This window comes from Phyllobates terribilis, unplaced genomic scaffold (assembly GCF_046119375.1).
Source record: "Phyllobates terribilis strain yellow unplaced genomic scaffold, ASM4611937v1 Scaffold_10__3_contigs__length_209671492, whole genome shotgun sequence".
Taxonomy (NCBI): Eukaryota; Metazoa; Chordata; class Amphibia; order Anura; family Dendrobatidae; genus Phyllobates; species Phyllobates terribilis.
In genome coordinates this window covers 173,486,993-173,499,663 of record NW_027362770.1, presented here as the reverse complement: position 1 = coordinate 173,499,663, position 12,671 = coordinate 173,486,993, and the positions used below count along the sequence as shown (strand labels likewise).

Here is a 12,671-nt window from a genome sequence, read left to right as displayed (position 1 = left end):
GGTGAGTGCAGCTCTGGAGTATAATACAGGATGTAACTCAGGATCAGTAATGTAATGTATGTACACAGTGACTGCACCAACAGAATAGTGAGGGCAGCTCTGGAGTATAATACAGGATGTAACTCAGGATCAGTAATGTAATGTATGTACACAGTGACTGCACCAGCAGAATAGTGAGTGCAGCTCTGGAGTATAATACAGGATGTAACTCAGGATCAGTAATGTATGTACAAAGTGACTGCACCAGCAGAATAGTGAGTGCAGCTCTGGAGTATAATACAGGAGGTAACTCAGGATCAGTAATGTAATGTATGTACACAGTGACTGCACCAGCAGAATAGTGACCGCAGCTCTGGAGTATAATACAGGATATAACTCAGGATCAGTAATGCAATGTATGTACACAGTGACTGCACCAGCAGAATAGTGACCGCAGCTCTGGAGTATAATACAGGATGTAACTCAGGATCAGTAATGTAATGTATATACACAGTGACTGCACCAGCAGAATAGTGAGTGCAGCTCTGGAGTATAATACAGGATGTAACTCAGGATCAGCACAGGATCAGTAATGTAATGTATGTACACAGTGACTCCACCAGCAGAATAGTGAGTGCAGCTCTGGAGTATAATACAGGATGTAACTCAGGATCAGTAATGTAATGTATGTACACAGTGACTGCACCAGCAGAATAGTGAACGCAGCTCTGGAGTATAATACAGGATGTAACTCAGGATCAGTAATGTAATGTATGTACACAGTGACTGCACCAGCAGAATAGTGAGTGCAGCTCTGGAGTATAATACAGGATGTAACTCAGGATCAGTAATGTAATGTACACTGGGTACGGAAAGTATTCAGACCCCTTTAAATTTTTCACTCTTTGTTTCATTGCAGCCATTTGGTAAATTCTAAAAAGTTTTTTTTTCTCATTAAAGTACACTCTGCCCCCATCTTGACTGAAAAAAACTCTGAAATTTTGCACATTTATTAAAAAGAAAAACTGAAATATCACATGGTCATAAGTCTTCTGACCCTTTGCTCAGACACTCATATGTAAGTCACATGCTGTCCATTTCCTTGTGATCCTCCTTGAGATGGTTCTACTCCTTCATTGGAGTCCAGCTGTGTTTAATTAAACTGATAGGACTTGATTTGGAAAGGCACTCACCTGTCTATATAAGACCTCACAGCTCACAGTGCATGTCAGACCAAATGAGAATCATGAGCTCAAAGGAACTGCCCAAGGAGCTCAGAGACAGAATTGTGGCAAGGTACAGATCTGGCCAAGGTTCCTAAGAGCACAGTTGTCTCCATAATCCTTAAATGGAAGAAGTTTGGGACCACCAGAAGTCTTCCTAGACCTGGCCGTCCAGCCAAACTGAGCAATCGTGGGAGAAGAGCCTTGGTGAGAGAGGTAAAGAAGAACCCCAAGATCACTGTGGCTGAGCTCCAGAGATGCAGTAGGGAGATGAGAGAAAGTTCCACAAAGTCAACTATCACTGCAGCCCTCCACCAGTCGGGCCTTTATGGCAGAGTGGCCCGATGGAAGCCTCTCCTCAGTGCAAGACATATGAAAGCCCGCATAGAGTTTGCTCAAAAACACATGAAGGACTCCCAGACTATGAGAAATAAGATTCTCTGGTCTGATGAGACAAAGATAGAACTTTTTGGTGATAATTCTAAGCGGTATGTGTGGAGAAAACCAGGCACTGCTCATCACCTGCCCAATACAATCCCAACAGTGAAACATGGTGGTGGCAGCATCATGCTATGGGGGTGTTTTTCAGCTGCAGGGACAGGGCGACTGGTTGCAATTGAAGGAAACATGAATGCGGCCAAGTACAGAGATATCCTGGATTTGCAAAAATTTCTACATTTCTGTTTTTTTCAGTCCAGATGGGGTGCACAGAGTACTTTAATGAGAAAAAAAAATGAACTTTTTAGAATTTACCAAATGGCTGCAATGAAACAAAGAGTGAAAAATGTAAAGGGGTCTAAATACTTTCTGCACCCACTGTATATAGATAACTTATATAATATTGGTTTGTTCAGTGTCCATCCCAGGTTCTCTGTGCAGTGATGACAGATGATATAATGATATATATATATTCAGGGCGAGTCACAGTGACAGATCACAAATGATGGCGGTTTAGGAGAATTTCACAATGGTAATGTCGTGCTCGCTTCAAGAACAGATGAAGGGTCTGTGCGGTGATGGCGGGGAGGGCCGGCTGCCGCTGTGCCGGATAGACACTTTGCATCATTCACAAATTCATAACTTCATGATGGATAAAGCTGATATTCGCTGTTTGTTTTCTCTAACCGCTAATAAAAGGTATTTTCATACGCCGATGGAGGATAAGAAAGGAAAATGCACCCAAACAAAAGCGCGGTCACAGCGCCATCCAGTGGCCATGACCAGTCCAGGAAACGCATGTCGACACATTGCGAGGAGATTTATCAAAATTTGGTGTATACACCCATACGGATGTGTCCCCCCCCCACCAGCTTTCCATTACATTATATTATAGCTCAGGCTGCAGAAACTGATATTATATTTTTTCATTATTTTTATTTTTTTACATGATTTTTTTTTATTATTTCTTGCTGTTTTCTTTTTCTAATAAATATAGGAAAAAAATGCAGTTATTGTGTCTAGAATTATTTGTACGATTCAATAGTAATGAAATACAGGATATTTATACAAAAAGTTATCCCTACAGGACCTAGAGATATTTCTATAAATGCCCCATTATTATTAATTGTACCGTATGACTGGCTGCAGTGCAATAATAAGCTCATATCACATTAAGACGACTGCAGACGATCACTATAGGTCAGTAGGACCTGCATGACTTCTCCTTATATCAGCCGCACCATTTTATGGCTCCTCCTGGTCATATTTAGCACAGTATAAAGGAAGCGTCTGTTACAGGTTCTGCAGGTCCCGTATCCTGCTTTTTGCTATCACAACTTCATTCAACCATTAGAATGGTAATTAATCTTCTTGACTGGCATCCAGGAGAGAGCCAAGTGATCGTTCGCGATCCTGATAATGCCACATTAGTGCTTCTGTAGGGTTAGAAACCAGAAGACAAACAAATGAGCATCCCACAGGCTGAGAAAAGCAGCAGGTCCCAGCAAGATCACAAATGTCAAAACCCTGTACAAAAGATTACCTCCCGTTGTCACTTATCAATTAAAGAGGACCTGTCACTTGCTCAAAAAAATGAATTAAATACCTTCTAAAAATCCCTAAGTTCTCCTGATTCTGCCACTCTTTTCCGTTTTGCTCTGCGTCACTCCATTGCAGAGATATTCACATTTGTTTCTTCTGGAGTGCAGCATGGGAAATCTCTGCTTTGCAGTCCAACGTGACGTTTCTTCAGAGACTTCTCTGAAATTGTGCGCTTTCACCCCTCCTTCTCAGATGCTGACAATCACAACACATCATCTTGGAGGGAGGTGTGAAACCGCACACCCCCAGAGAAGACTCACCTCTAGACTTTAAAGCAGAGATTTCACATACTGCGCTCCAGAAGAAACAAATGTGTACATCTCTACAATGGAGCGACGCAGCGCAAAATGGAAAAGAGCGGCAGAATCAGCGGAGCTCAGGGGTTTTTACAAGGTATCAATATTATAAATCTTCTTCATAATTTGTATCAAGGAGTGACAGTCTGTGGGCAAAATGATCCTGTTCACGGTATATGACAGTCTGTACAGGGTTGAAAACAGGCAGCCAGCCAACATACCCTCCTACAGGCTGAGAAAAGCAGCATGATCAGATATGTAAAGCACCTGTACAAAACACTCATTACCCCAATCTCTGATTACTCAGGTTGCATTAGAAAATCATGAATTAGTTGCCTGCTCCTGTTCCTGCAGGTCCCGTATCCTGTTTTCACAGTCGCAACTTCATTTATTGGCTCGAAATATAATAAATTTTCCTCCTCAAACCTGGTATTGATCTGAGCCTACCCGCAGCATGATCAGGAATGAAGGGGCCCCCCAAAATAACTAAATTGTAGCATTTTTTACACTATAGATCTTTGACTACAATATTGCTTAAAAATGGAGAGGAAAAAAATAACCTTAGCGAGGTGGTGAAAAAACAATGATAGCACAAGAAGAATTGGCCAAGCTCAGCAGGTTAGGAATATACCCGGGACTGAAACGCGTGAGGCCGCATGAACCTGAAAATAGGAGATCAGCTCCGTGCGCTAAAGACGAGGTCCGCTGTGTGCGACTGGTAATCTCAGCTCTGTCAAGAAAGATTTCATCTTGGCTCAGGCTCCGCCGAGGACTCTTATTCCATCACAATAACCTCATTACTTGCAGTCCCTATCTGCTCCTGACATCCACAACATCTATGAGGCAGAACAGACTGCCCCTCCAGGGGGCCACGAACGTCCAGATGAGAGAAAGAGAACTGCAACTAATCCAGAGGAAGCGCACTGCTCCAGAAGCAAATCCACGTTTGCATCAGGGGGACAAATTACCAAAATAAACATATATTTGTGTGTGTTTCATCCAGTTTATTGATTTCTATAGAAATCTAAGTAGGAGGAGAAGTTAGCTTCTTCCGCCTTCACTGATGCTACTTCTTTGTGCATTCTAGCTACGTCCTCCTTCACTGTAGCTAGTTCCTCATCTATTCTAGCTACGTCCTCCTTCACTGTAGCTAGTTCCTCATTTATTCTAGCTACGTCCTCCTTCACCGTAGCTACTTCCTCGTCTATTGTAGCTCCTTCCTCCTTCACCGTAGCTACTTCCTCGTCTATTCTAGCTACTTCCCCTTCATTGTTGATACTTCCTCGTCTATTCTAGCTACTTCCTCCTTCACTGTAGCTACTTCCTTGTGCATTCTAGCTAATTCCTCCTTCACCGTAGCTACTTCCTCGTCTATTGTAGCTCCTTCCTCCTTCACCGTAGCTACTTCCTCATCTATTCTAGCTATTTCCTACTTTATTGTAGGTACTTTCTCATCTATTCTAGCTACTTCCTCCTTCACTGTATGTATTTTCTCATCTATCTATTCTAGCTACTTCCTCATGTATTCTATCTACTTCCTCCTTCATTGTAGCTACTTCCTCATGTATTCTAGCTACTTCCGCCTTCACTGTTGCTGCTTCCTCATCTATTCTAACTACTTCTGCCTTCACTGTTGATACTTCCTTGTCTATTCTAGATACTTCTGCCTTCACTGTTGCTACTTCCTCATCTATTCTAGCTACTTCCTCATTCACTGTAGCTACTTCCTCATCTATTCTAGCTACTTCCTCATGTATTCTATCTACTTCCTCCTTCATTGTAGGTACTTTCTCATTAATTCTAGCTACTTCCTCCTTCATTGTAAGTACTTTATCATCTATTCTAGCTACTTCCTCGGTCATAAAAGTTTGCTCATTCACTAAAGATACTTTTGTTACTACAGTCTCCTCTAATGTTGATACTTCCCCCTTCACTGTAGCTTTTCCCTCCTATATTGTAACTACTTACTCTTACATTGACGCTACTTCTTCCTCCACTATAGCTACTTCCTTTTTCAATGTTACTACTTCCGCTTCCACTGTTGCCACTTCCTACTTCATTGTGGCTACATCCTCCTCCACTCTCGCTAGTTCCTCCGCCATTGTAGCTACTTCCTTGTCTACTATTTCATTGTATCTACTTCCTTCTACAATTAGCTACTTCTTACTTCATTGTAGCTACTTCCTTCTCCACTATCTCTACTTTCTCCTCCATTGTTGCTACCTTCTCCTTTATTGTAACTCCCCCCTCCTACATGGTAGCTACTTCCTCTTCCATCGCTGCCACTTCCTACTTCATTGTAAATACTTCCTCCTCCACTGTTGCTAGTTACTCCTCCACTGTAGCTATTTCCTTCTCAACTATTGCTAGTTCCTACTTCATTGCATCTACTTAGTCCTCTACTGTAGCTACTTACTCTTGCATTGATACTACTTCCTCATCCAATGTAGCTACTTCCTTTTTTACTGTCGTCGCTACTTACCACTACCTGCATCATTGTAGCTCCTCCCTCCTATGTTGGAGCTACAATTTCTCCCATTGATGCTACCTCCTCTTCCATTCTCTACCTTCCTCCTCCTCTGTAGTTACTTCCTTCTACACTATCATTACTTTCTACTTCACTGTAGCTGCATCCTTCTCCACTCTAGCTAGTTGCTACTTCAGCGTAGCTACTTCCTCCTCCTGCGTAATTACTTCCTTCTTCACTATCATTACTTCCTACTTCATTGTAGCTACTTCCTTCTCCACTCTTGCAAGGCAAGTTCCTCCTTCACACTCTCTAATTCCTCCTCCACTCTCTCTCACTAGTTGCTCCCAAATGAAGCTACTTCCTTCTCCACTCTCACTAGTTCCTACTTCACACTAGCTACTTTCTTCTCCACTACTGCTATTTTTTTACTTCATTATAGCTAATTCCGGCTCTACTTTCGCTAGTTCCATCTCCACAAGCACTACTTCCCACTTCACTGTAGCTACTTCCTCCTCTACTCTCACTAGTTACTCCTCCTCGGTAGCTACTTCCATCTCCACTATCACTACTTCCCATTTCATTGTAGCTACTTCCTCCTCCTCTGTCGCTACTTCCTTCTCCACTATTACTACTTCCCATTTCATTGTAGCTACTTCCTCCTCCACTGTTGCTACTTTTTAACCAATCTTATCCACAAAATGTGAAAAAATATCTGTCAATTGGTGCAAATGTTACGTCTGCAACGTGCCGATTCTTTCAAAGACTTTTACCCTTTGCAGTGCATGGGGTGAATGCTGGCACATGCGGATTTCAGGGAGGAGTTGCTGAAAGAATTAGTGGGGAAATGCATTTTTTTGCGTAAACGTCTTCTAAGTTTAGTCTCACGTTAAATTAAGAGTGAGGGGGATGGAGGGTTCTCCCAATGTGACTGCCACGGAGAACCGAAATTAGAAAAGGGGTCCCCTGGGTGGCCCAGTGATATGACTCATTCCTCCGTAGGTGATGGCCTGCCAGCTCCAGGTGTGACACTATAAGGGGGCTTCCTCCCCTTCCCTGCCCTATCCTCATCATCGACATGACTAATCAGATCCCACCTGAAATAAAGCAGGATGAACGCAGTGCTTGCTTGATTAAAAAGCAGAACGTATAATTAATTTTCTCCTGCATGCCGGCAATTACAATCTCATTTTCTCGGTGCCCTGAGGACGCGCGTGTGATAGCAGATCTCGGCCAAAAAAAAATTATTTTTTTTACAAACCCTTTCAGATTCGTTGACAAAGCAATGAAGTTTTAATCTATTTTCTGAGCAAAACACAAATAAAAAAGTTCTTGATTCGCCAATAAACCAATATGGCGGCCATTATAGCGCACAAGGAGGTTTTGCATCCTTAATAAACCCTTAAGAATTTTGAATGGCAAAAGTCGGATGTTCTCCTAAAATGCTGCAATATTTGCGTAAAAATTTCTGGTGTAGATAAAACTGCCTGAGGTGGGACTGGAAGTCATTTGCGGCAAATTTTTAAACTTTTTGCGAAAAGACGCAAATGATGAATGAGCTGAAAACATCTGGAAATCCTAAACTTTTCCCACAATGACGAATCTTAAAAAAAATAGACTTTTAAAAAGGTGCAAAGTAAAAGAAGAATAAGGCGCAAATGATAAAGAGGAGAAAAACACCAAAAATAAGAAAAAAGGTGTAAAGTAAAAGAAGAATAAGGCGAAAATGATGAAGAGAAAAACACCAAAAATAAGAAAAAAGGTGCAAAGTAATAGAAGAATACGGTGAAAATGATGAAGAAGAGAAAAACACCAAAAATAAGAAAAAAGGTGCAAAGTAATAGAAGAATAAGGCGAAAATGATGAAGAGGAGAAAAACACCAAAAATAAGACAAAAAAGGTGCAAAGTAATAGAAGAATAAGGCGCAAATGATAAAGAAGAGAAAAACACCAAAAATAAGACAAAAAAGGTGCAAAGTAATAGAAGAATAAGGCGAAAATGATGAAGAGGAAAAAAACACCAAAAATAAGAAAAAAGGTGCAAAGTAATAGAAGAATAAGGTGAAAATGATAAAGAGGAGAAAAACACCAAAAATAAGAAAAAGGTGCAAAGTAAAAGAAGAATAAGGTGAAAATGATGAAGAAGAGAAAAACACCAAAAATAAGAAAAAAGGTGCAAAGTAATAGAAGAATAAGGTGAAAATGATGAAGAAGAGAAAAACACCAAAAATAAGACAAAAGGTGCAAAGTAATAGAAGAATAAGGCGAAAATAATAAAGAGGAAAAAAACACCAAAAATAAGAAAAAAGGTGCAAAGTAATAGAAGAATAAGGTGAAAATGATGAAGAAGAGAAAAACACCAAAAATAAGAAAAAAGGTGCAAAGTAATAGAAGAATAAGGTGAAAATGATGAAGAAGAGAAAAACACCAAAAATAAAAAAAAAGGTGCAAAGTAACAGAAGAATAAGGTGAAAATGATGAAGAAGAGAAAAACACCAAAAATATGAAAAAAGGTGCAAAGTAATAGAAGAATAAGGTGAAAATGATGAAGAAGAGAAAAACACCAAAAATAAGAAAAAAGGTGCAAAGTAATAGAAGAATAAGGTGAAAATGATGAAGAAGAGAAAAACACCAAAAATAAGAAAAAAGGTGCAAAGTAATAGAAAAATAAGGCGAAAATGATAAAGAGGAAAAAAAACACCAAAAATAAGAAAAAAGGTGCAAAGTAATAGAAGAATAAGGTACAAATGATAAAGAGGAGAAAAACACCAAAAATAAGAAAAAGGTGCAAAGTAAAAGAAGAATAAGGTGAAAATGATGAAGAAGAAAAAAACACCAAAAATAAGAAAAAAGGTGCAAAGTAATAGAAGAATAAGGTGAAAATGATGAAGAAGAGAAAAACACCAAAAATAAGAAAAAAGGTGCAAAGTAATAGAAGAATAAGGTGAAAATGATGAAGAAGAGAAAAACACCAAAAATAAGAAAAAAGGTGCAAAGTAATAGAAGAATAAGGCGAAAATAATAAAGAGAAAAACACCAAAAATAAGACAAAAGGTGCAAAGTAATAGAAGAATAAGGCGAAAATAATAAAGAGGAAAAAAACACCAAAAATAAGAAAAAAGGTGCAAAGTAATAGAAGAATAAGGTGAAAATGATGAAGAAGAGAAAAACACCAAAAATAAGAAAAAAGGTGCAAAGTAATAGAAGAATAAGGTGAAAATGATGAAGAAGAGAAAAACACCAAAAATAAGACAAAAGGTGCAAAGTAATAGAAAAATAAGGTGAAAATGATGAAGAAGAGAAAAACACCAAAAATAAAAAAAAGGTGCAAAGTAATAGAAGAATAAGGTGAAAATGATGAAGAAGAGAAAAACACCAAAAATAAGAAAAAAGGTGCAAAGTAATAGAAGAATAAGGCGAAAATAATAAAGAGAAAAACACCAAAAATAAGACAAAAGGTGCAAAGTAATAGAAGAATAAGGCGAAAATAATAAAGAGGAAAAAAACACCAAAAATAAGAAAAAAGGTGCAAAGTAATAGAAGAATAAGGTGAAAATGATGAAGAAGAGAAAAACACCAAAAATAAGAAAAAAGGTGCAAAGTAATAGAAGAATAAGGTGAAAATGATGAAGAAGAGAAAAACACCAAAAATAAGAAAAAAGGTGCAAAGTAATAGAAGAATAAGGTGAAAATGATGAAGAAGAGAAAAACACCAAAAATAAAAAATAAGGTGCAAAGTAATAGAAGAATACGGTGAAAATGATGAAGAAGAGAAAAACACCAAAAATAAGAAAAAAGGTGCAAAGTAATAGAAGAATAAGGTGAAAATGATGAAGAAGAGAAAAACACCAAAAATAAGAAAAAAGGTGCAAAGTAATAGAAAAATTAGGCGAAAATGATAAAGAGGAAAAAAAACACCAAAAATAAGAAAAAAGGTGCAAAGTAATAGAAGAATAAGGTACAAATGATAAAGAGGAGAAAAACACCAAAAATAAGAAAAAGGTGCAAAGTAAAAGAAGAATAAGGTGAAAATGATGAAGAAGAGAAAAACACCAAAAATAAGAAAAAAGGTGCAAAGTAATAGAAGAATAAGGTGAAAATGATGAAGAAGAGAAAAACACCAAAAATAAGAAAAAAGGTGCAAAGTAATAGAAGAATAAGGTGAAAATGATGAAGAAGAGAAAAACACCAAAAATAAGAAAAAAGGTGCAAAGTAATAGAAGAATAAGGTGAAAATGATGAAGAGAAAAACACCAAAAATAAGACAAAAGGTGCAAAGTAATAGAAGAATAAGGTGAAAATGATGAAGAAGAGAAAAACACCAAAAATAAGAAAAAAGGTGTAAAGTAATAGAAGAATAAGGTGAAAATGATAAAGAGGAAAAAAACACCAAAAATAAGAAAAAAGGTGCAAAGTAATAGAAGAATAAGGTGAAAATGATGAAGAAGAGAAAAACACCAAAAATAAGAAAAAAGGTGCAAAGTAATAGAAGAATAAGGTGAAAATGATGAAGAAGAGAAAAACACCAAAAATAAGAAAAAAGGTGCAAAGTAATAGAAAAATAAGGCGAAAATGATAAAGAGGAAAAAAAACACCAAAAATAAGAAAAAAGGTGCAAAGTAATAGAAAAATAAGGCGAAAATGATAAAGAGGAAAAAAAACACCAAAAATAAGAAAAAAGGTGCAAAGTAATAGAAGAATAAGGTACAAATGATAAAGAGGAGAAAAACACCAAAAATAAGAAAAAGGTGCAAAGTAATAGAAGAATAAGGTGAAAATGATGAAGAAGAGAAAAACACCAAAAATAAGAAAAAAGGTGCAAAGTAATAGAAGAATAAGGTGAAAATGATGAAGAAGAGAAAAACACCAAAAATAAGAAAAAAGGTGCAAAGTAATAGAAGAATAAGGTGAAAATGATGAAGAAGAGAAAAACACCAAAAATAAAAAAAAGGTGCAAAGTAATAGAAGAATAAGGTACAAATGATAAAGAGGAGAAAAACACCAAACATAAGAAAAAAGGTGCAAAGTAATAGAAGAATAAGGTACAAATGATAAAGAGGAGAAAAACACCAAAAATAAGAAAAAGGTGCAAAGTAAAAGAAGAATAAGGTGAAAATGATGAAGAAGAGAAAAACACCAAAAATAAGAAAAAAGGTGAAAAGTAATAGAAGAATAAGGTGAAAATGATGAAGAAGAGAAAAACACCAAAAATAAGAAAAAAGGTGCAAAGTAATAGAAAAATAAGGCGAAAATGATAAAGAGGAAAAAAAACACCAAAAATAAGAAAAAAGGTGCAAAGTAATAGAAAAATAAGGCGAAAATGATAAAGAGGAAAAAAAACACCAAAAATAAGAAAAAAGGTGCAAAGTAATAGAAGAATAAGGTACAAATGATAAAGAGGAGAAAAACACCAAAAATAAGAAAAAAGGTGCAAAGTAATAGAAGAATAAGGTGAAAATGATGAAGAAGAAAAAAACACCAAAAATAAGAAAAAAGGTGCAAAGTAATAGAAGAATAAGGTGAAAATGATGAAGAAGAGAAAAACACCAAAAATAAAAAAAAGGTGCAAAGTAATAGAAGAATAAGGTATAAATGATAAAGAGGAGAAAAACACCAAAAACAAGACAAAAAAAAGCATACATCAGGCCCAAAGTATAAAAAAAAGTCTGAAAAAGCTTCAGAACTTTTCATTACTCAATGATCATATAACATTGGAAAACCCCTGTAAGTGATAATTGTAGCAGTATTAAGGGGGTTGTCCCATATACAACATACATCACCCTATCTATGGGATTATGGTCACTGGGGGTCCAACTGATTACAAAGGTCCCAAAGTCGCCTTTGTGAATGAAACAGTAGTGAGCATGTGCGACCATCGTACATTGGTGGTGGCACATGCTCAGTACCGCTCTATTCACACAGAGGACGTTCTCAGGATCGGTGAGGGTCTTCTCAGTAGCCGGACCCCAGCGATCATACATTTATCATGTTGTCATTTATGGTACAGCCCCTTTCACTAGTAAAAGAGGAACAAATTTAAAGGGGCATTTTGGGAACAATAGGTCCGACTTTCGGCACCTGCTCTTTGATGGGACCTCATTGTTAATATCTATTTGATCCTCTCCAAAGACATAAAACGCCATAGTACAGGAGACTCACGGGAGAGCGCTGGAGGAAGGAGAATCCTGCGTCTTGTCTGACAGCTCGTTCTGTAGAGACAACTTCCCTGGCACGCAGCTGTCGCTCACGATACGTTTCCGACACGTTGGCGTCCACCACTCAGACAACCTGGGAGCACATGACACACACAAGCCTTAGTGAAAGCATGGCGTTTGTGGGGTTAATCCCGTCCGCCATATTGGGGAGGATTTATGGAAACTGTCTCTGTTGCCCGTAGTAACCAATCACAGTACAGCTTTCATATCACCACAGCCATTTTAGAAATAAAAGCTGATCTCTGATTGGTTGCTATGGACAACGCAGACACTTTTCATATAAGAAGCCTAATATGTTCGTTATTTAAAGGGGTTGTCCCATCTTTTTTTTTCAGGCAGAAAAGTCGAAAATAAGAGCCTTTAATTGTGATTTTTGACCAAAAAGTGAGAAGAACATGTCCAATATTTGTCCCGTTTCACATATTGCCACAGCCAATAGTGAAACGTAAAA

General features: G+C 37.7%; 1 protein-coding gene across 1 annotated transcript in view; it reads right to left on the bottom strand.

Moving 5' to 3' along the window:
- DGKI (diacylglycerol kinase iota) overlaps window positions 1-12,671 on the bottom strand; it is a 108,696-nt gene that overhangs the window by 56,973 nt on the left and 39,052 nt on the right. The window contains exon 13 of the mRNA XM_073650182.1: window positions 12,165-12,293. Within this exon, the coding sequence (XP_073506283.1) occupies window positions 12,165-12,293 (129 nt within the window). The remainder of the gene's footprint in view (window positions 1-12,164; window positions 12,294-12,671) is intronic.